General features: G+C 46.8%; 1 protein-coding gene across 20 annotated transcripts in view; it reads right to left on the bottom strand.

Annotated features, from left to right (window-relative positions):
- The window catches only part of GATAD2A (GATA zinc finger domain containing 2A), a 105,671-nt gene that overhangs the window by 66,962 nt on the left and 14,858 nt on the right, over positions 1–23,851 (bottom strand). For 5 of the 20 annotated variants that reach the window (XM_084825553.1, XM_084825555.1, XM_084825556.1 and 2 more), the window contains exons 1-2: positions 14,695–18,566; positions 8,220–8,338 (exon numbers count right to left, since the gene is read on the bottom strand). The exons of 4 other annotated variants lie outside the window; for them this stretch is intronic. In XM_084825553.1, the coding sequence (XP_084681679.1) occupies positions 8,220–8,338; positions 14,695–14,697 (122 nt within the window). In that variant the 5' untranslated portion in view covers positions 14,698–18,566. Of the gene's footprint in view, positions 1–8,219; positions 8,339–12,536; positions 12,851–14,694; positions 18,567–23,851 lie in introns of those variants that run through there. 11 more of the 20 variants (XM_084825566.1, XM_084825560.1, XM_084825563.1 and 8 more) reach the window with 6 other exon arrangements.

Raw genomic sequence — 23,851 nt, 5'->3', positions numbered from 1 at the left:
CCAGGAAGAGGGCCTTTTCTGCTGTGGCACCCCAGTTGTGGTATGAGCTTCCTAAACAGGTTTGCCTGGGGCCTATGTTGTGCTCTTTCCGGTGCCAGGGAAAGACACCCCCCCCCCGGCAATTTATTATATTTTAATCTTTTACTTCTATTGTTTTAAATCAGTTGTTGTATTTTAAAGCTCTGCATTGCTGCCAGGTTTTATTTTGGTTTTACTTTTATACTGTAGTTTAAAACTTTTAAATTTTATATTGTATTTTATGCTATATTTTTTGGTTTTAATTGTTGTGAACCGCCCAGAGAGCTTTGGCTATTGGGTGGTATAGAAATGTCATTCATTCATTAATAAATAAATAAATGGAGATTAAACCAATTCAAAGAGGAGGAGACATCAGTGGCTATTAGCCATCATGTCTCTATTAAATCTCCATGTTCAGCAGTTGCCTTCATGCACTGCTTGTGGGCTTCCTGAAGGCATCTGGTTGGTCACTGTGGGAAACAGGACGCTGGACGTGACCAACTTTCAGGCTTTTCTTAGACACAGGTCTGTTGGGCCAGTCACATGAGAAGAGCAACACACATCCAAAGCCTTTCATGAGTATGTCTAGGTGTAAGTACTAGTGTGTGAAGCCCTAAAGGGCTCAGGACCCAAGTAATTGAAAAATCGCCTTTCCCAGTACCAGCCAGATCTGATGGAGAGGCTCTGCTTAAGGTGCTCTTGACTGAGTGTGGCCTGGGGGGGGGGGGGGCGCAACTACACATGCCAGGGCCTTTTTGGTGGTGGCACCCCAGCTCCAATGGAGATCTGATTGTCAGCATCAGCTGTCGTCATTTAGGTGCCAGTTGAAATGCATTTATTTCTGCGAACTTCTGGGGTATAAGCAAGTGCTTTTCTGTTTACCTGCCTATTTTGAAGTTGGTTTTATGCTTTGGTTTTATTTGTGCTTTTAGAATTATGATTTCAATGCTGTTTGTGTGGAGTGCTGTGTTTACGAAGACTGTTAACCACCCTGGGCTCTCTATGAAGAAGGGTGGGATCTAAAATAAATAGTACTTATTAAATTACAGATACAGACAGAAGAGAGGGAGATAAGAGAAGCTGGGCAATTCCACCCAGTTTTGCTGAATGACCACTAATCTCCCGCCCCTTCCCATCGCTGTTTCCTTTTGCATCATGTCTTTTTAGATTGCAAGCCTGCAGGGGCAGGAACTATCTTGTTTAACTGATTATATGTAATCCATTCCGGAAGCCTTTATGGCTGAGGAACAGGATAGAAATACTTTAAATTAATTAAAAATGGTTCTGCCAGGCCATGTGGGCCATATATTGCTCTCTTTGGTTCATTGTTACCAGGGCTGGTTCCAGGTGGGATCTGGGTTTACCTGGAGGCAGCACCTATGAGTCTCCTTTTTAAATTTCTTGCAACGCCCCGGAATGACACATCACGAGCATTGTGGGAGATTTAAAATGACAGCTGGCAGAACGGGGCTAGTAGGCGCTGGTGCTGATGTTTGTTATGAGTCTATTATCTCATCATCATATTAATGCAGAATTCAGGATCTCAAGAGCATGCGCTCCAAAAAGTAAGGTTTTGGGTGTTAAAAGTTGCAAGGATGGACAAATACCCTCCATGAGCTGATCTGTCAAGGAGCAGAGGTGCAGTTTGTCGGCATGGCTGAGAAGGAGTGGAAGGCCCCTACGAGAGCAAGTGGGGAGAAATGGGGCAACCCACCCTCTTTCCTCACCCTGCTAGCATGAAGGACTTCCTGTTCAGCAGCGGTGGGCAGAAGGTAGATCTCCAGATGTTTTGGACTTCAACTCCCAGAAGCCCTTCCCAGCTTGGCCAACAGTCAGGAACGCTGGGAAAAGAAGTCCAAAAACACCTGGAAATCTAATTTCTGCCCATTCCTGCTGTACATCAATCTGCTCAGACAACCGATGGCTGGCCTTCAGCCTCACTCTGGAATTTATTTCCAAGATTTATATCCCACCGTTCAACTGAATGAACCACAGAGAGTCTCAGAACAGTACACACACAAATAAATCTAGATACAGCCCCCCCCTACCCCCGCAGCTTTTAGGCCCCTGGCAGATGGGAGTGTGCTCCCCTTCAGCTCCGCAGTCCCAGGGAACCTGAGCTGCAGCTAAGAGTTCTTCCTGGCAGGGAGGGAGCTAGCAAGCCTCGCTCCTTCTGAGGGTTGGGAAGAATAGAGGCCGTGTCAGTGTTGATGCGAGGCCACCAGAAGCAAAGGGCCTGTAAACTAAGGGCCTGGAGTCTCCGCTGTGGTGCCCACAGACTCCTCTCTTAACACCCACCAGGCTCCCTGCCCCTTCTGAATTTAATTTATTTCTTCCAATTTTTTATAGATTAAAACTTTTTTTTAACTGGGAGGCTGGCCTGCCCTCCAGCACCATCTTTATTTATTTATTTATCATTTATTACATTTAGATCCCACTTTCTTTCCTCTTGCAAGGAGCCCAAGGTGGCTTTCATGATGCTCCTCCTCTCCATTTTATCCTCACAACAACCCAGTGAGGTAGATCAGGCTGAGAGTCAGGGACTGGCCCAAAGTCACCCAGTGAGCGTCATGGCTGAGTGGGGACTAGAACATGGATCTTCCCATCCAACATTCTAACTGTTACAGCACACTGGCTCTCAATAATTCTCTGTTCCCTCTGAGCTTAGCTGCAATCCTCATTTGGGTTCAAAAGAGTGGTTTTGTGCTTTGGAGTTCAGGCCTCATCTCCGCCTTGAACTTAGGTTTTCAGGCAAGTTATTTTTCTTTGAGTCTCAGCAGTTTGCTTTCGGAGAAATGAGTGTTTTGCAACCAGCCAAGCCTACCATGGTAGCCACTTCATGAATGAGCAAGCCCTTCGCCATGGCAGCCATTTTGTGAGAGCACTCAGCAAATAAAAAACTTGGGACCTTTTGCTAAAGGGCTGGTTGGTGTGTGCGTGTGTGTTAGATACCCCCCAAAGCTTGGCAAGAAGCAGCAATTGTCCTGGCCTGTCTGCAGTGGGTGCTGGCACCTGGAGGTATGTTGCTGCTGAACATGGACAGCTGGGAATAATAGGAGTTGTAGTCCAACGCATCTAGAGGGAGCCAGGTCAAGGGAGGGCTGGTCTAGACCCTCATATAATCATTCTGCTGGCTCCAAAAAGCCAGGTGAAATTGGTGAGGGAGATGAGAGAGTGTCTTGCTTCATAGGCTGTTGGGTCAGCAATCAGGCATTCCACAGGGGCTATCTTCTGAATTTGAGAAAGGACCATGGGACTCTTGCCAAAGACCCACTCCTATGTTTCTCGCAAATCCAAGGCATAGATAAAGGTGAAGTAGTTTGGACACTTGTTTCAAGACACGGACAAAGGGCACATGAAGGACAGAACTACATGTGACGTGGGAGATCTGTGACCATTTCCTGGCTGAAATTACACCCCCACACCCCAAAAGTAGCATCAGTAAGCAGATAATGCTGTGGAACACCACTGTGCGTGCAATATTGATCAGTAAGACGGCATTGTCCCAAGCCAATCCCTCCCTGCGGCCGCTTTTAAGCTGTCCCAAAGGTCATCAGATTTGTTTTTGAACCTCCCATGTCACATGACGTTTGGCCCCAATTTCATCCTCCCCACACGCACACACACACACACTCAGGTGAACAACAGGCTTTGTTGTTGTTCACACTGGGGAGGGGGTGAAGAGGGCTCCAAAGAGCTCCACATCTGTGTTTTAGTTCCCATGAGAGAAAGCAGAGAAGGTGCATCATAAGCAGGCAAAAATTGCCCTTGGGATCAGGGGCTGTACCGGAAGAAGCCAGATACGGGGAGACAATTATCAGCCTATCAGATTCACCCCACCCCCACCGTTAGGACGATGAACCACATTTCCTGTGCAACAAAATGTAAACTAACATCCATCCCCCCCACACACACCTCCTTGGGCTAAGATTGTATAAAAGCACTGGTTTTCCCAATGGGATGCTCTGCAAGTTGTGTGTGCTTTTTTAAAAAGAGAACAACAGATCTAGCAGCATGCACCACCCATAGAATACAAACCCTGCTCCACCGGCCTGGTCCTCGTCACCGGTAATCGCTGCCTTGCCGACTTCTAAATTTCTCAAGAGGGAGTCACCAAAGAACTCCTCTGGTTGCTTAGCAACCACCTTGGGGACCTAATGCCACGGACACCATTTCAAGAGGCATGATAGTCCCCTCGTAATAATCATATTGTTTATACACACACACACACACACACACAGATATACATATACACGCACACATTATGTATATATGAAAATGTGCGAAGTTCCAGCTTTGCATGTTTGCAGCTCCAATTTATTTTGGCCTTTAAGAAAAGAAGGGCTTTTAAAAAACAGAGAGAGAAGGGGGGGAGGCACTAAAAGGTGTCATTAACAGGAAAGTAAAGTTCTTAATTTAGCCACAAAGGAGGAGGGTGGTGATTGGGAGGGGAGAAACATAATTAGCCCAGTGAAAGGCCTTCCTGCTGGCTGGCCACTTCACCCCAAATTCAGCACAGAAGCTTCAGGAGGTGGCCACAGCAAGACTGTTGTCACTCTGGTTCAATTTTAGCCAAGATACAAGGCATCAGGTGCTTCGTTTGCTTGCCCCCCCCCCCCGCACGAAACGGTGGCCCGAGATTCCTGGCTCCAGTTTACCTAGGCACGAAATTGGGGTAAGAAAAAACCCTGTGTGCTTTCTGGACTCCAGAGCATCCCAGCTTGTATTAGATAAGCATTCCCCAACCTGAGGCCTTCCAGATGTGTTGGACTGCAACTCCCACAATGCCCAGCCAGCATGCTGCAGTCCAACACATCTGGAGGGCACCCAATTGGGGGAAACGGCATTAGGCTCTCTTTAATATGCTACCAGTGCTACTTTGAGGGCCGAAAACAATGTGGCAGCAACCATGGTAAGCATCGCAGCACATACAAAGCTCTCACAAAGCGAGTCAGGCTGTTTCTCGTTGAATCCACTGCCATACTAAATCTCCAAGCAATAGGGCAAAGCTGTGTAGCAAGTTGCGCTTATGCGCAACAGGAGATGCATGGAACATTTACGTAGCCGATTGCTTGGCCTGTAGCTGCCGTTAGTTTTCAGAGCAGCTCTAACCCAGAGGAACTTAGTCCAGCCCAAGACTGCAAACATAGCTCTGCCCACTCTTACTTGCTACCCCATTTGGCTGGAAGTCCTTTCAAAAGTTGTGTGGGGCCGCCTTACCTCCTCAAAGCACTCCCCAAATCCCACTACTTCTTTGGATTGTTATTGCTCACCCCAGATTGTAACTAAGCTAAACATGTGTTAACTGCACTAACGTGTAAACCTGCTCCCCGGAAGCCTTCCGTCACCTGCTTCGATCATTACCCCTCCTCCTAAAATTTAGTTTATAAGCAATCTGGCTTGTAAAATGCCATGTACAATGAGTGAGCTAAAGAAATGGATAGTTGTGCCATAGAAAATAGCAACAGCATGATTTTGGCACGGCTATTGTGCTCTGGATCAGAGTCAGAGATTCTCAGAACTGTGACTTAGCTGGGGGTGGTGGGTATCATCTGGGTTGTAGTTAGTAGGTGATCGGAAAAATCTTCTCCTTAAATATTTAGAATGACTGCTAGTCGGAGACCACGTATGTCAAACCTCTTTCAAGCCCAGGGCTGAAGCTCTTGGGGGCTGCATTCCAACGGTGGGTGGGGCTGAAGACAAAAGGGGTGTGGCCAAAGGGAAAAGGGCCAAAATAACAGCTTATTTTAGCTTACACCTCTTACTGTCAGTAACTAAGCTTTAGGAGAGGTATTTTAACTTTTTAGAATTGGGTGAAAAACACACAAATGCCTGGAAACTATCACACAATACACAGTCAGGGGAAGGGGTCAGAGCCAACTGTGGAACCTGGAGGACTAGATTTGGTGCACAGTCTTGAGATTCAACATCCCTGGAGTAGATAATACTGGATTAGACAAACAAGAAGTCTTACCTAGTACAAGGCAGTGTTTCTAGGATGAAAATCTAAGACTAAGCCACACAAAGGAGGGGTGTGTGTGTGGGTGTAAACTTCTGCCACATGCTTCCCTAATTTGGTACCCTCCAGAGGTTTTAGACTTCAGTGCCCATCAACCCCAGCCAGCAACGCCAGTGGTCAGGAATGTTGGGAGTTGTCGTCCAAAACTCCCAGAGGGCACCAGGCTGGATAAGGCTGCTGTACAGGCAAGCTATTATACAGTGCAAAATGTTCCGATGCGAGAAGCAGCTCATCTTTTTAGCAGTACATGCAATGGAAGCGGAAGGTTTTAAAATGAAACTAGGCATGGTTCCCCATCCCACCACACTTTGTTGGATTATGGCTGCAGAGGACAACAGGCAGAGGTGGAGTTTTAGCTCTCAGATATGACAGGAGTAATAAGCAATTGTGGATGACTCCATAAAAAAAAAGACATGTGGACTAGAGTAGAAATTTCAGTGCAATGAAGTTAACAACCTCTTTGTATAGGGGGTACTAGGTTAAGCACAGCTCCGAGAAGGGTATCTAAGGATCAGATGGAAGGTTCTGGAAGTTCTCAAAGTTCCCTGATCCCCTTCACAAACCTCTTCCATGCCCACAAACACACCAAATGTATCAGCTTGCCCCCGCCCTCTAAGTACTGCACTTTTTAAAATAAAAGAACTCCTATCTTAGCATAGTTATGTACCAGCCCTTCCCTAACCCAGTTGTCTCCAGATGTGTTGGACTACAACTTCAACATGCCCACGCTGTCTGGGGATGATGGGATTTGTAGCTCAACACATTTGGAGGATGCTGGAGTGGGCAAGGCGGCCCTATGAGGGAAGGTTACAACTTTGGCAGCTGTTTTGCTTGGAGAAGAGGTGAGTAAGGGGAAATATGATAGAGGTGTACAAAATGATACATGGCAGCTTTCCCAAATCAGCACCCTCCAGATGTTTGGACTGCAACTCTCATCAGGCCCAGTAAACACAAAAATGCTGGGATTTGTAGCCCAACACATCTGGAGGGCAGCAGGATGGGGAAGGCCAAAATGTATTCTGAGTTAGTATTAACATCACTTCTGTCAAGTGGCAGTGGTTCAGACAAATTACTAAGTATATCCAATTAAATTATCTGTAGAGCCGAGCTGAAATGGCTCATGGTTTTGGGGCTACTGTTTCCAGCTCTGCCACCCCCACCGCAAAAAAACACCCACCCCACCTGCCACCTCTGATGGTCATTTGTACACTGCTTGTCAGAAAAACAAAAACAAGATGCCCTCAAGGTGGTTCCATGAAAGTAACTGCCCTAACGACATTATCACATGGCCAGATCTGACTGGCTGCACATTACAGTGACATCAGCCTGCTTACCACACGATCCCTGACTGAGTAGGAGCAGCCACATGACTTCAGTCAGGAAGGAAGAAGAGCGGGACCTAGAAAAACAATGGCCCCAAACAGGATTGGGGGGTGCATATTCACATAGCCTTCGGGGGGGGGGGGATTTCCTCCCCACCGCAAATCATTCCGTTTTGACCTGAAAACCAGAAGGGGAGAACATTCCACGGCACCCCTATTTACAAGCAGGGTTGTGAAATTCTAGTAATTGATTCAGCTTTGTAGCAAAGCTTCAGGGTTTTGTTTTCTGACCTGCACTGAGCCAAAGTTCTTCCTGGGACAGGATGGAGAACAATTACCACCCACATTTACCTTTCTGCCCCACAGTGACTTGGGAGTGTTCTAGAAGCCAGTCACAGCTTTGGGGGGGCGGGAGAACAAACTGCACAATAAGACGATTGCAACACGTTCTACGCGGAGTTTGCCCTTGAAGGCTGCTCATACAAAACTGCAGTTAGTGCAAAACACAGTGCCGCCATTATTAGCTGGAACCGGATGCACGGAGCGTATCACGCCAGTTTTGATCTTTGGAAGAGCCATAGTTGCTGCCACTCCGTTCTTTGGCACAACTCGAAGAGCTGGTTCTGGCCTATAAGGCCCCAAATTAGCCTTTTCCAACCCGGTGCCTTCCAGAAGTGTCAGGACTGCAAGCCCCATCATCCCCAGCCAGCACAGCCATTGGCCATGCTGGCTTGGAATGATGGGGCCTGCAGTCCCAACACTTATCGAGGCAACAGGTTGGGTACGTAAAGCAACACCTGCGCCTGCATGTTATCTCCACAGTTATAGAGATCAGTCCCAGAAGCTCCACGCACCCCCACCTCTGAAGTAAAGTGGATCGTAATCGGAGATAGGGGCTTCTCCAGTTCTTGTGGTATCCTGTCTTTCCCTCCAGAGAGGTTCTCCTGGCACCATCTTTATTTTCAGCATCGAGCAAAACCTTTTTAAAAAAGAAAACGTTACCTTTAGCTCATGCCTTGTGTTTATGCTGGCTTTCGTTTTTAAACTGCCATGCACTTTGTCTTGGGTAGATTTTACCATATTTTTATTCGTAAGCTGCCCTAAGAGCCATTGCTGGAAAGTGGCCAATAAAGACTAGCAATGAATATTTTGGGTGTGCTCAAGAATGCCATGGAGAAGAGTGGAGCTGCACCGACCAGCGAATGGGATAAAGTAGCATCAAAAATCAAATGTGTCGGGTAGACACAAACTTCCTTCCCTGCACCTCTAGCCATCAAGCCAGCTCACTCCCAAATGACTTCTTCAGGATCCAGATGTTAAGATAGTGAGTGTTGGAAAAGCACTAGGTGAGCTATCCAGGGTTGGGATGTTTGCCAAAAACACGCACACAAGTTGCTGATGCAACACTGTGGCATGACTACGCAACATCCTCCTCTTTTTCCTTGCCCATCCCCACACCCAGTAGCCTGAGATGCAGAACATGGGGGGAGGCTTGCCAAATGCAGCAAAGTCAACATGCCCACCGGCATCTTTGCCTTCCCTGAAGTTAAGTGGCAACTGTCCCAGGGGCAGATGCCAGTTTCAGCGACCCGCTACCAGCACCAAAGAGAGACAGAAGTCTGGGGTGCAGGAAACTGGTCTTAATAAGAGTTCCAAAGCATTGCTGATCTCGTCCTACCAACCCCAACACTACCAGGAGGGGTTACCCCAACAGAAAAGTAACTCTCAACGCATGGGAATACATATTCATTAATATGTGACATCTTCCCAGTGCTTTCAGAATATTCAGATGGCTTTACAGGCATTATCTCAGCAAGCCTTACAACAAAGCCATAAGGGAAGCCAGTACTGTCACCCCCACAGAAAGACCAAGAGAGAGTAGAAATTATTAAACTGTTATTCCAGACTTTTCTCCACCTTAAGTCATCTTCCCTGCTACTAGGGTGACCTCTCCCTAATGTTGGGGGCTGATCTTCCTTTTTCACCCCTAGCACTGGCCTACCAACTTTACCAGTGTTCGATCCTGGGCTGAGCTTTATCTTGCCCTCGCCAACTGTAGCAAGCTTAATGACGTTGCACAGTAGCCAAGAAGAACCATTAAGTTCAGGGTCCAATTCAGGGTTAAATTAAAACCCAAATACACCATCACAGTTTAAGAGCTACTGGAAGTCCATAGCTCAGAAGTGAAAGTAAAACCAATGCTTTTAACCCAACATTCTAAGCCTAGATTTTTACTCCAAATTCTAAGGCTATAATCCTAGGCCCCTGAACATAAAGTTCCATCAAAATCCACTGGATGTACTTCCAGAGAAATGTGTTCAGGGCTGTGTTCTAAAAGGGGATGGTCAACTGAGCTATACATACAAGAACAGAAGAAATTCCTTTGCAGGCTCAGGCCAAAGTTTCCATCTATTTCGATCCTTACTGCTTCTGAACACCAAGGTTTGCTTTTAAAATTTAGCATGGCTAAAAACCATCAGCAAATGAACTTATCTAACCAACACATGAAAGTAAGCAGCCATCTGACATTGCAAGTATCATCCATACTGAAGGAATTGCTGGATCAGGCCAGAATTCCATTTAGCCCAGTATCCTGCTCCCAACACCTGCCAGCCTGGGTAGCTTATGAAGACAACAGCACTCTCCTGTTGTTTGTTACTAGCATATTATAGTTTATAGCAGAGGTGGTTTTCCAGATGTTGCTGGACTTGAACTCCCTATCAGCTCCAGCCAGCATGGTTGCTGATGATGGGTGTAGTCCAGTAACATATGGAGGGCAATGGGTTCCTTACCTCTCAATTGTACATAACATACACTCATCTCTTGGGGGGGGGGGTGAGCCATACAACTGCACTGCAGACAAGCAAAGCCCACATACCACTCACTCTGCCTCACATTTCATCCCTTCACTTACAAAAGACCTGCTGATTTAACATAAACTCAGAAGGTACTAGGAAGCAGGGGGGAAATGAGCAGCAGGTGTTGCTGGATCTTTTCAAAGACCAGTTTTGATCGCCTGAACTGACCCTTGGGTGTGTCCCCCTTCTGCAAGTATGAGACTGTTTGAGGTTTCCGCACCTCCAATAGATAAGAATTTGGTAGTTTAAAAAAAAAAAAGACAGAACACCAGTCAGTTTAATGTACCAGCACCTATCTATGTAGATCCATACAAAGCTTGGAAGACGATCAAGGCACAATCCTATGCATGTTTAGACAGAAAAATGTCCTAAAAGTCCCAGCATTCCCCAGCCAGCCAAGCTGGGGAATGCTGGGAGTTTGGGGACATTTTTCTGTCTAAACATGCATAGGCTTGTGTCCACAAGCACTTAAGAACCTAATTGTGAAGGTACCATGCTAGAGAACAGAGTATTTAATCACTCAGAATGAAAGGGCAACCATATTTGTCTCCAACATTTGGCACTCAGAAATATACTGTCCCTATACAGAGAGATTTTACTTAGCTGTTAGAATTAATCACTGTCAACAGACCCCCACTCCTCATAAATATGTCTAATTCTTTTTCTAAAATGCCTTTGAAACTTGACACATCGTATGGCAGCAAACTCCATAAACTGATGATGCACTGTATGAAGATGTACTGCCAATCCATTTCCTTGGGTGACCCAATGGAGTTCTAGTGTTGCGAGAGAGGGGTACCATTCTCTCTGCTCTGTTCATGATTTTCTGAACCTTTAAAGAATTGTAGCAAGTGTATATTTGAGAAAGATTTGGAGGTACTGGGGCAGGGGTAAAGGAGGCAACTCCCCTATAAACAGAAACCCAAATCTCTTTCAGACTGGTGTAATTACTATGCAACTGGTCAGGAAGGGGGTGGGAAGAGAAAACTGATAGCAAACCAACTTCAATGGGATCTCTCTTTTTTAATGCCAGAGGGATAAGAGGGGAACAACACAACCAATCCTGGAAGGAAGGGAGGGGACACATATCCAGGAAGAGGTGTGGCAAGTTTAGGGGAGAATTTCTGCAAGGCTGGCCAGGCTACAGGGGGAAGCTTAAACACCCCCCCACCAAGCACCAGTCCATTTTGCATTTGGAGAACCTTTGAAGAGAAAGCAACAGGAGGATTTGGGGTGGAGGGAAGAGAAGTGGACTCTCATTCTGACACCAAATTTATCTGGCTGCCAGCAGGGTTAAGTGCCAGGAGGAGAGATATGTCCTTACGGTTTTTTCACACACCCCTCCAAAAAAACACCCCTACCTCCAGCAACTTTTCTCTCTATGGCCACCTCTAGAAAGGACGTGGCATCCCCATTGTCCAAAGTCAGGAAAACATTAGGAACCATAGGAACCCCCAGAAAGAAAAAGCCCTAAAATTATATCCCCACTTAACAGCCCCCCCCCCACAAAAAACAGTCGCGTCAAATGGGGTACCATTTTCAAACCATGCATTGCATTGCAATGCAATGGGTTCTCCCCCCACCCCCATCTTAACTCTAAGAGTCTCCTTCTTTCCAAGCCGGGAGGGAGGGTGTGATGGTGGAGGAGGAAGAGGAGAAGGAAGAGGAAGCAAACAACCACGGCTAGGGAAGGAAGAAAACAAAAAGTCTTTAACTGTCCGAAACAAGCTCTCTTCCCCTCGCCCCCCGCCCAAGGTGCTTATCAGCCGGCATTTGGACCCTAAGCCACGGTGGGAAGTCTGGGTTTTGGAACAAGAAAAAAAAGTTTTTGGAAATGAAAATATTGTCAAGCGGAGGGAGGGACCGAGGAGGAGGAAGCCACCTCCAAAGCGTAGCTCCTGTTTCCTCTCTCTCTGCTCCTTTCATCCTCCATTAAACCAGAAAAATCAACTTTCTTCGGACGTCTACGCTTACAAACGCACAGACACGAACGGATTAGCGTTTCATTGCCAACTACCCAGGACCTGCCCTAGCCGTTGAGGTTTGGAAAACGACTGCGGGAAGCCCAAGAAGCAATTTCAACCTCCCCCCCGCCACCCCCTCGGCCGAAGAGATGGGGGAGGGGGGCTCACACTTCGTAAGTAAAGATCTAACTTAGGCTGGAGAGAAAAGGGCCCCCGATTCACCAATCCTCAAGAGCCTGAAACTAGATGAGAGGGATATCGGGGGGGGGGGAGGCGGCGGCACAGAACCCAACTTCCACTACCCCCCCATCCTTCCCAACCCCCTCAAAAATAACTTTTAAAGAGGGGCACTCACCAAGCTGCTAGCGCGCTCCAATTCAAACAGATAGGTCCACTTTTAAGTGGTTTCCTTTTTCACCACCCCTTCCACAATGGGGCTGGGGGGAGAGAAGTGGGGTGGGGGGAGGAAAAGCAGGCTCCTATTTTAAACCAGCCGGCTAGATTCCTCCTTCCCTCTCTCTAACGCTGCCGCCCTCTCGCCCCCTCCTTTGCCAAATGCGTTTCTTCCACATGGAGTCGCTCGGAAGAGCATGCGCGCACAGCGCCTGCCCACTTCAGCTAGTTCCTTCCCCCTCCTCCGGTCAAGCTATTAATTAGATTGAATTTGCAAGACTCCCCCCCCCCCCACTCTTCTTAACCCTTCGCCCTTTACTGTGCGTAAAATGGAGCGCCGCTTGGAAAAAAAGCACGAGCGCCAAGGAAAGAACAGTTTGTAGGGGGAGTTCAGAAACCTGGGGAGGTTTGAAATAGGACGCCACGAAAGACCAGCCTGAAGACACGGGGATATGATGATGCAGAGGGGTCCCCCTTTTTTCCCTAACCCTCCTTTCTGCGACTCTTTTGGGGCCACGTGGAGAGGACGGACCAGCAAGGTTCGCGCAGCGACCCAAGCCTAATACGTGTGGCTAGATGGAGACCAGGGGGAAAGCAGGGAAGGGGGGCTTCCTTCTACGCGTTGGGGTGCGCAGCGACCGGCAGGGAGAGCAAGGCAGCGTCTGCTACATCCGGTCGTGCGGTGCCTTCTGGAGGAGGAGCCCAGCCCAACCTGGGCCGGCCAGGGCGTTGTTCCCGTAGAGCAAGCAGCGCTTGTCTCTCCCGGATGGGCCGGGAAAGGGAGGAGGGAGCGCAAGGGCGCGCAACCCGCGCGGAACGCACAGCGGCCTAGCAGCTTAACGAGACCCATCGATGACGACGGCTCGCGTCCACCGAACGTTGCTTTCCAGAGTACGAATGGTTTTGCAGTTCTCTTTATCTTATCGATTCCTTTTTTTAAAGCAACCTAATCCTTTGCGTAGGATAAGCATGCTTACTCAGAAGCAAGCGCGACGGGAATTGGAATGGCAAGCCCTTGATTAGGACCAAGTGGAACGTCGCGAAGAAGTCAGCAAAGTTTTGGGGTTCTCCAGGACTCTTCATCAGGCTGGGGGACTTCTAAAGCTTGCACGCTGCTTTGTTACATGTTGGTTGGTCCGAACAGGGCAACTAGTGGTTCTCCAGATGTTTTGGCCTTCAGCTCTCATTGGCCCTAGCCAATGATGCGAGTTGTAGGCCAAAACATTTGGAGAGCCACCACTTGCCCACCCGTGTCATACTATGGCTTTTGGATTCACACACACACACTCCTAATGGAACCGACAAGGCCACCTACCACTTTTGTGAGATTGGAATGGAACTTTAATTCTGCAAGTTGAAAGGCGGGGTATAAATTCCTCAAGTGAAGCAGCAGCATAGGATCAGCCAGAGGGGACCACAGTTCTCGGCTTGGGAAGACAGAACCATTGGAAGCAGTGGGCCTTACTTCAGAGAAAGGCTACAATCCTGCACCCACTTAATTGGGAATAAGGACCACAGTGGGCCATCATAAAATCACAAAGTTGGAAATAATTTTGGAGTGCAACCTACTGCTCAATGCAACTGCATCCAGCCTCTGCTTAAATACCTCCAGCGAAGGAGAACCCACCACCTCCAGAGGTAGCCTGTTGCATTATCTAACAGTTCTCACTGTTAGGTTTCTCCTAATGTTTAGCTGAAATTTCCCCGCAATTTCTACCCACTGGTTCTAGTTTTGCCCTCTGGAGCAAACATCCTGCACACGTTTAACTCAGTGGTAAGTTGCACTGAAGTCGATGGGACTTACCCTGGTGGGTGTCCATGTGGGATTGTGGCCTACTTCCTCTCAGGTAAAACCAGAATAGCATTGGGTTCCAGGGGATGCCCAGGCTGACCTAGGAGCGAGTCCCATTAAAATCACTGCACCTTACTTCAGAGTGAACATTCATAGGATTGAGCTGAGAAACTGAAATTCTGATCAAGACAGCCTTCTCCAAGCTGGCACCCTCCAGATGTGTTGGACTGCATCTCCGAGCATCCCCCAGCCAACACATCTGAGGGTGCGAGGTTAGAGGCTGGTTTAAGATCATTATTGCATCAAGGGATAATATGATAATACCTACCATTTGTAGAATGCTTTCAAGTATTCAGTGCACTATCCAGTTGAAATCCTTACAACAAACCTGTAAGGTAAGTCATAATTAAAATTATTATCTCCCTTATTGCACGGGGGGGGAAGGCTCAGAGTGAATGGCTTGCCTAAGGCTACCTACAGCAAGTTCATGGCAGAGGCAAGATTTGAACTGGGGACTTCTAGATTCATAGCTCAGTCTTTTAGCCACCATGCTACACTCATTCTCACACTCTTACAGGGCTCTGCTCAGAAGTTTGTCCCTTTTCCTTCCCCAGTAGAACTTACTTTGTCGGACTTAATGGCCTTATAGGCCCCTTCCAAACCCACTCTTCTATGATACTTTGAATGATTGCAACTTTGATTGTAGCCTCCGCATTTAATAGGCTAACCACTGGAAATATCCTTCTCTTGTTCAGCTAAGGGCTGGATGCGCCTGATCTCATCTGATCTCAGAAGCTAAGCAGGGTCAGCCCTGGTTTGTACTTGGATGGGGCACCGCCTGGGAATCAGGCGTCCTGCACTGAGCAGGGGGTTGGACTTGATGGTCTTGTAGGCCCCTTCCAACCCTATGATTCTATGATCTCCTAACAGTGTATTATATATGTATTGTTTTTCTATCTACCAAGAGTCTCAACTAATGAACAGTCACATAAAAAAAAAATCAAAACAGGATAAAACCAGAATTCTTTAAAACAGACTAAAACAACTGTAAAAGCCAAAGACCTATCAAAACAATACAGTTTTCACTGCATATCTAAAACCAAATAGGGTTGGACTCATATTGCCAACCTGACCTCCACTGGGAGCAAGTTCTGTGTGCATGCGTGTTGTGTGTAAGAGAGAGAGAGATTCCTTTCAGTTGGGTATTCTGTTGCTTATTGGGCTATGGTTTTATTAAAGCCACGAGCCATGCCCAGCCCTAAAAACTGCATAGGACAGAAATGGAGGTAAACGTACTACATTACAGAGATTTCTTACATTTGCAATGAGTTTGATCATCTTTCTGTGTTCACATTCTGTGAAGTAAGGTCAGTTTATTCAAATGCATCCCTTGAGTGGGGTGCCTGTATATTGGGAAGGGAATAACATTCTGTGGGTTCTAGCCAATGTGAGTACTTAGAGTAGACCCAGTGAAATGAATGGGCATTAAGTGAGACAGAGATTGAATACAACCCAGCATGTTTGCACACACAACTTCTCTGAACCTGCTAAAAATGTCGTGACACAGCAAATACAAAAGCAGCAGCTTCCCCTTTGAGAAAAGGGGCGAAGTGGTGTGTGTGCGCATGCGCGCGCCCCTCCCCACTTCATTTGATTCAAGAGGTGATATGAGTTCTGGGATAGGAGGGTGAAGAATAAAAGGGGAAAGAGGTTTCCTGAAATGATGCTTTGTGCATGCTCTAAAGGGAGAGTGTATACATGCAGCATAATCAAGTACCAATTCTCTTCCAGGACTTTAGTAGCACACAGGTGGGTAAATATAGTGCTTGAATGCTTTGCCATGGGTATGTGGGAGGTGGAAGCCTAGCATTTAAGGGGAGGAGGGAGACATGCTTCTTGTCATGCTCTCTTTCTAGATGCAGGGAGTTTTCTCCCCTGTGGGGGAAGTGTGAAAACATGCCCACACCCCTACAGACTGAAGTGATAAAAGCTTATGGAGGCCCAAAGTCCAGTGGTAAAGCTTCTGCTTTGAATGTAGAAAGACCCAGGTTCAATCGCTGGCATCTCCATTTAAAAAATAATCTGTTAGCAGGTGATGGGGAAAGACACTCTCCCTGCCTGAGACCATGGAGAGCCACTGCCAGAATAAGACTGGGCTAGACAGACAAATAGTCTGGCATAAATGCCCTTCTGTGTTCTACTAGTTTCTGCTAAATGTACAGATTGGGCTTAGCAGTGCTGAGAAGGGCAGCTTGGCTCCCCCCCCCCGCCCCCAAATAAACATCCCTAAGAGCAAAGCATTGGACCAAAAATGGGCGCCGGATGATTGAGGCTTTTGGAAGAGCTCGCTACCTGTGCACACTCTGTGCTGATCAAATTGCTGCCTACAAACAGGTGCTTGTGGGTGCTGGTGGCACTACAACAAAGCTTGTCCAGATTTCTCCTCCTCCACACCAAATCCACAGGTGAATAATTTCCTGTCCCGCTTTGTGTTGGTCACCCCAGTGAAAGGAGAAAGATGTATATACATGGAAGTCAAATTAAACGTGAGGCCCAGGTTGCCGGTGAGGGTGAAAGTTCGGTCCCTGCCTATGAAGGGACTAAAACAGCCTTCCCCAAGTGGTTGCTCTCCCAGATGTAGGAGTTGCTGTCCCCACACATCTAGAGGGCACCCAGACGGGAAGGCTGAACTAAAGACTATTGCGTGATGTCAGTAGGTACATAAGAACATCTGAAGAGCCCTGCTGGATCAGACTAAGGGTCCACCTAGTCCAGCACTTTGCTCACATAGTGGCCAACCAGCTGCCCATGGGAAACCCACAAGCAGGACAGGAGTCCAACAGGGACAGCAAGGTCTGTAGTTCAATGTGTGTGAAACCTCTTTTGCATGCAAGAGTTAACTGGCATCTCCAGTTTAAAAAAGGTCTCACATAGCAAGGCTGGGGAAAAACAGGCTGAGGAGAACCACTGCCAGTCAGGGCAGACAATATTGGATTAGATCAGGCAACATGGCGCCCTCCAGATGTTTTGGACTACAGCTCCCATCAGCCACAGCCAGCATGGCCAAGGGTTAAGGGAGTTGCTGGCCAAAACATCTGGAAGGCATCTGGACTAGATGGGCCAATGGTCTGACTCTGCTTAAGCAAGGCATTTTCTGTTTGAAAGGAATCAGACTAGTATAACCCAGACCTTTGACAGCTGAGGGAACTTACCGTTAGTCCACCACAATAGTTTTACAGTGTCCAAGAGCAAGAATTGCTTGCTTTCAGGGGAGTCTACTCAGAGTGTCTCTGTCATTATCCTGAACTTGCCTCCTGATAGGAAGGGATCAAGCTGAGAGTAGTGACTCGCACAGAGATACAAAACGCAACCTCCACTGAGAGCTAGGGAGTTATGCTGCATCTCTACAGCAGGCGTAAGCGATGAATGATCAGGTCTAGCCTCATGCAGAGATGGGATAACGACTGGAAGGAAGGCAGGCCGGAGCAGTTAATCATGCACAGATACTGTGAGCAACCTTCTCTTTTGGGATGGGGGGAATACTTCAGGCACAGAGTAGACTTCAGTGTTTTAATTCTGGGTTTCTTTCTTCAGCAACTTTTAAAGTATTTATTAAATACTTGTAACTTTATTAGAAAAGTGATTAGCAATCTTAGCCACTCCTTTCACCCCTGCCGCTCTCATCCTCTCCAATTTGTCACAGTAAGTTTTCAAAGCTAACACCAGATGCAAGAGCTGTGCAAAAAAACCCATACAGAGAGACACAAACCAACCACAGAACTATTCTATGGCAAACACATTAAAGTCAGAGTGCAACACAGACTAGAAGTGTTGTCTGAGCTTTGCAATGACTGCTAGCATTCCAAGGTCTTTCAAGCGTTGTCACTTCCTGGGGTGTGTCCCTCAGGCAGGCTTCCCCACCCTGGGTCCCTGCGGAGATGATGAACTACAACTCCCATAATTCCCAGCTAGCTAGCAGGATTATGGGAGTTGTAGTCCAACACCTCTGCAGGGCACCAGGTTGGGGAAGACTGCCTGAAGGAGACACCATGTTTGGAGACGAGGGCATCAGCTGTGTTACACTAATTACATTCCCCTGTGGGCTGGCAATAGCAAAGCGGGTCCAGAGGGAAAGGGCGATTCTGCAGTCTTTTCACCTAGGAAATGGAACAGAGGTAGGCTTTTTTTTTTTTAAGAAAACTGTTCAGCTAGAAGAACATTGAAGCTGAAGTTTTTAACAGGAAGATGTCCTATATATTGACTTGCATTCCTGCATTGAGCAGAGGGTTGGACTCAATGGTCTTATAGGCCCCTTCCCACCCTATTATTCTGTGATTCTACAACATGTCATGAACATCTGCTACTGAAGGCATTGTCCAGTCTATGCCTTTTTAGTCAGAGGGATGCAGTGTACACACAGATTGGCCTGGTTCACACATAGTGTTCTGGGTTCAGACACCACAATCCATGGTTTAAATAAGCCAGACTTCCCAAAACAGCAGCAAACCATGGCTTCTGTTTGTGGTATGCAACTGGTTAACAAACTGTGGTTTGTTGGGGTTGGACACAACAGGCCAGATTTCAATAAACCAAACCATGGCTTAGCATTACCTGCAAACCAGACCATCGAAAGCCAAGTTTAGGGATGGGTGATCAAAACAGAAAAATAGTAACTGGAGTCATTATTAGTGCAACCCCTGGATTTCATGAGGCTGTAAGACTGTCAGACAATGTATGGCAGAGAGATAGTTAAATGCTGGATGCTAGAAGGCAACTGATCATCTTCACCTATATTTTGAATTTGAGGAAGGGCTAAAGAGACACCACCCCTTCGTGGATCACTGCCTTGTTGTGGCGAAGGGGCTTGCGTAACTCAGTGCTAAGCTATGCCGTGCAGGGCCACCCAAGACGGACAGGTCATGGTGGAGAGTTCTGACAAAATGTGGTCCACTGGAGAAGGAAATGGCAACCCACTCCAGTATTCTTGCCAAGAAAACCCCATGGAAAGTATCACAAGGCTAAAAGAGATGACGCCGGAAGATGAGCCCCTCAGGTCGGAAGGTGTCCGATATACTACTGGGGAAGAGCAGAGGGAATTTCCAAGTAGCGCCAGAAAGAGAGAAGCGGCTGGGCCAAAGCTGAAAGGACACTCAGCTGTGGATGTGTCTGGTGGTGAAAAGAAAATCCGATGCTGTAAAAAACAATATTGTTTAGGAACCTGGAATGTCAGATCAATGAATCAAAGTAAGCTGGAGGTGGTCAAACATGAGATGGCAAGACTGAACATCGACATCTTGGGAATCAGTGAACTAAAATGGACAGGCATGGGCGAATTTAATTCAGGTGACCATCATATCTACTATTGTGGGCAAGAATCCCTTAGAAGAAATGGAGTAGCACTCATAGTCAACAAAAGGGTGGGAAAAGCAGTACTGGGGTATACAATCTTAAAAATGATAGAATGATCTCAGTACGAATCCAAGGCAAACCATTCAACATCACAGTAATTCAAGTCTATGCCCCAACCACTGAGGCTGAAGAAGCTGAGGTTGATCGGTTCTATGAAGACCTACAACACCTTCTAGAACTAACACCAAACAAAGATGTCCTCTTCATCATAGGGGATTGGAATGCTAAAGTAGGAAGTCAAGAAATCACCGGGATAACAGGCAGGCATGGCCTTGGTGTACAAAATGAAGCAGGACAAAAGCTAATAGAGTTTTGCCAAGAGAACACGCTGATCATAGCAAACACTCTTTTCCAACAGCACAAGAGACGACTCTACACATGGACATCACCAGATGGTCAATATCGAAATCAGATTGATTATGTCCTTTGCAGCCAAAGATGGAGAAGCTCTATACAGTCAGTAAAAACAAGACCTGGAGCTGACTGTGGTTCAGATCATGAGCTTCTTGTTGCAAAATTTCGGCTTAAATTGAAGAACGTAGGGAAAACCACTAAACCATTCAGGTATGACCTAAATCATATTCCTGATGAATATACAGTGGAGGTGAGCAATAGATTTCAGGGATTAGACCTGATAGACAGAGTGCCTGAGGAACTATGGACGGAGGTCCGTAACATTGTTCAGGAGGTAGCAACTCAATCCATCCCAAAGAAAAAGAAATGCAAGAAAGCCAAGTGGCTGTCTGATGAGGCTTTACAAGTAGCTGAAGAAAGAAGGGAAGCGAAAAGCAAGGGAGAAAGGGGAAGATATATCCAAATGAATGCAGAGTTCCAGAGAATAGCAAGGAGAGACAAGAAGGCCTTCTTAAATGAACAATGCAAAGAAATCGAGGAAAACAACAGAATGGGAAAGACTAGAGATCTCTTCAAGAAAATGGGAGAGCTCAAGGGAACGTTTTGTGCAAAGACGGGCATGATAAAGGACAAAGAAGGCAGGGACCTAACAGAAGCAGATGAGATTAAGAAGAGGTGGAAAGAAAACACAGAAGAACTATACAGGAAAGATCTGAATGTCCCTGATAGCCATGATAGTGCGGTCACTGAACTTGAGCCGGATATCCTCGAGAGTGAAGTCAAGTGGGCCTTAGGAAGCATTAGTAACAACAAAGCTAGCGGAGATGACAGTATTCCAGCTGAGCTGTTTAAAATCCTAAAAGATGATGCGGTTAAAGTGCTGCATTCAATATGCCAACAAATCTGGAACACTCAACAATGGCTGCAAGACTGTTAAAGATCAGTTTACATTCCAATTCCAAAGAAGGGCAACGCCAAAGAGTGTTCAAACTACCGCACAATTGCGCTCATTTCACATGCCAGCAAGGTGATGCTCAAAATCCTACAAGCTAGGCTTCAGCAGTATGCGAACCGAGAACTACCGGAAGTACAAGCTGGGTTTCGAAGAGGCAGAGGAACTAGAGATCAAATCGCCAACATTCGCTGCATCATGGCGAAAGCAAGAGCATTCCAGAAAAATGTCTATTTCTGCTTTATTGACTACGCTAAAGCCTTTGATTGTGTGGATCACAACAAACTGTGGCAAATTCTTAAAGTGATGGGAGTACCAGACCACCTTACCTGTCTCCTGAGAAACCAGTACAAGGGTCAAGAAGCAACAGTAAGAACCAGACATGGAACAACCGAGTGGTTCCAAATTGGGAAAGGAGTACGACAAGGCTTCATATTGTCACCCTGCTTATTTAACTTATATGCAGAGTACATCATGAGAAATGCCGGGTTGGATGAATCAGAGGTCAGAATTAAGATTGCTGGGAGAATTATCAGCAACCTCCGATATGCAGACGATACCACCCTAATGGCAGAAAGCGAAGAGGATCTCAAGAGCCTGTTGTTGAGGGTGAAAGAGGACAGTGCAAAAGCTGGTTTGAAACTCAACATTAAAAAAACTAAGATCATGGCATCTGTCCCTATCACTTCCTGGCATATAGAAGGGGAAGAAATGGAAGCAGTGACAGATTTTACTTTCTTGGGCTCCAAGATCACCGCAGACGGTGACTGTAGCCATGAAATTAAAAGACGCTTGCTCCTTGGGAGGAAAGCTATGGCAAACCTAGACAGCATAGTCAGAAGCAGAGACATCACCTTGCCAACAAAGGTCCGTCTAATCAAAACTATGGTTTTCCCAGTAGTAATGTATGGCTGTGAGAGCTGGACTATAAGGAAGGCTGAGCACCGAAGAATTGATGCTTTCGAACTGTGGTGCTGGAGAAGACTCTTACGAGTCCCCTGGACTGCAAGGAGGTCAAATCAATCAATCCTAAAGGAAATCAACCCCGACTGCTCATTGGAAGGACAGATACTGAAGCTGAAGCTCCAATATTTTGGCCACCTAATGCGAAGAGAAAACTCTCTGGAAAAGACCCTGATGCTGGGAAATACTGAAGGCAAAAGGAGATGGGGACAGCAGAGGATGAGATGGCTAGATAGCATCCCCGATGCAATGAATATGAACTTGAGCACACTCCGGGAGAGAGCGCAGGACAGGAAGGCCTGGCGTGCTATGGTCCATGGGGTCACGAAGAGTCGGACACGACTAAACGACTGAACAACAACAAGGAGACACCAACAGTTGTTCCAGCCACTGATTGCCTCCGAAGCCAAGCATGAATTGAAGCAGGCAAAGGTCTCTTTAACTCCTTGCTTCTCAGAGAGAATAGCAAAGGCCTCCCCTTACTATGCAGTTTGGCCAGCTCTTTCAAGACACAGGGATAGGGCTGTGTTAACTTTCTCCCACATGAATAGCAACAGAGGTTTTCTGAGTTCTTCTAGACCATGGGTGGGGAACGTGTGACCCTGATGTTGTTGGACTGCAATTCCCTTCAGCCCTGCCAGCATATCCAGTAGTGAGGGATGATAGGATTTTCAGTCCGACAACATCTGGAGGGTCACATGTTCCCCATCCCTGTTCTAGACACCCTCATCTTCTCAGGCACACAAGGAGTAAACTCTGGCAGAAGCTGTTACTGACACTACATCTTGGCAGTGATCTGGAGCCCTTTTGAGGAATCTGGGGTTAGGCAACCACTGGGGGCCCCAGAAGCAGGACTAGAACCTACCCCAAAGATTTATTTTCTCCTAGAAAAGTGAATGGCAAGGAAGGCAAAACACTATACCTGGAGATAACTTTTGCATTGGAGGCTAAACCCATCCACAGCCTCCCTCACTGAGGGCAATGTCATGGAGAGCAGCCATAGCTCTGGAAGACCATGGGCTTTCTGTGCAGAAGGTTCAAGGTTCAATTTAGGGTAGCTGAGCAAGACCACCTTCCTGAGGCCTTTCTGATTTGAGTAAATCATCCTTGGCAAGATGGACCACTAGTCTGATTCAGTGTAAGGCAGCTTCATATGTTCATTGGTGCTCCCGCCGCAGGGGTACTTGTGTGCGTGCGTGCACACACATGTATGTGGGAGCTCTCCCTGACTAGCTGCTATCGGAATGAAAGGCTAGTTACCAATACTGTGCAGTGACAAAGCTATGAAACCTACAGGTAATTTCTAAACACTGATTATGACCAATTTTATTCAAGATGGGAGAGGGGGAAATACACATGCACAGACTCGAGAGCCTTCTGCAAATGTGTGTACAAGAGACAGTCTCAACTGAAACAGATTGAATGAACTACACTAAGCTTATTGTCCAGTGCTGAGGTACGGCCACAAGTCATGATTTATGAGCGTGCATTTTCACAAGCATCAGCTATTACTATTATTTCAAAGCTTTCGAAGAAGAAACCGTGCCTGCTGAGCGGACTGCCTTAATAGAATGCGAATAAAAAAATACAGAATGGTTTTCGCTTTAGGTTATGGCTAAAGACAGCAGCAACAGAAATAGCAAGGATGACATCACCTACTTTCCTGAATATTAATGTGTCCACATCCACACACACACACGAGTTCTCTCAAGACAGGCCCTTAAAGAAGGGGCCTGGACTGCAAGGAGGTCAAATCAGTCAATCCTAAAGGAAATCAACCCTGACTGCTCATTGGAAGGACAGATAC

Source organism: Heloderma suspectum, chromosome Z, assembly GCF_057233095.1.
Source record: "Heloderma suspectum isolate Gila_16-S chromosome Z, 16-S_ref, whole genome shotgun sequence".
Taxonomy (NCBI): domain Eukaryota; kingdom Metazoa; phylum Chordata; class Lepidosauria; order Squamata; family Helodermatidae; genus Heloderma; species Heloderma suspectum.
The sequence above is the reverse complement of the archived record's forward strand: the minus strand, read 5'-3'. Positions and strand labels throughout refer to the sequence as shown.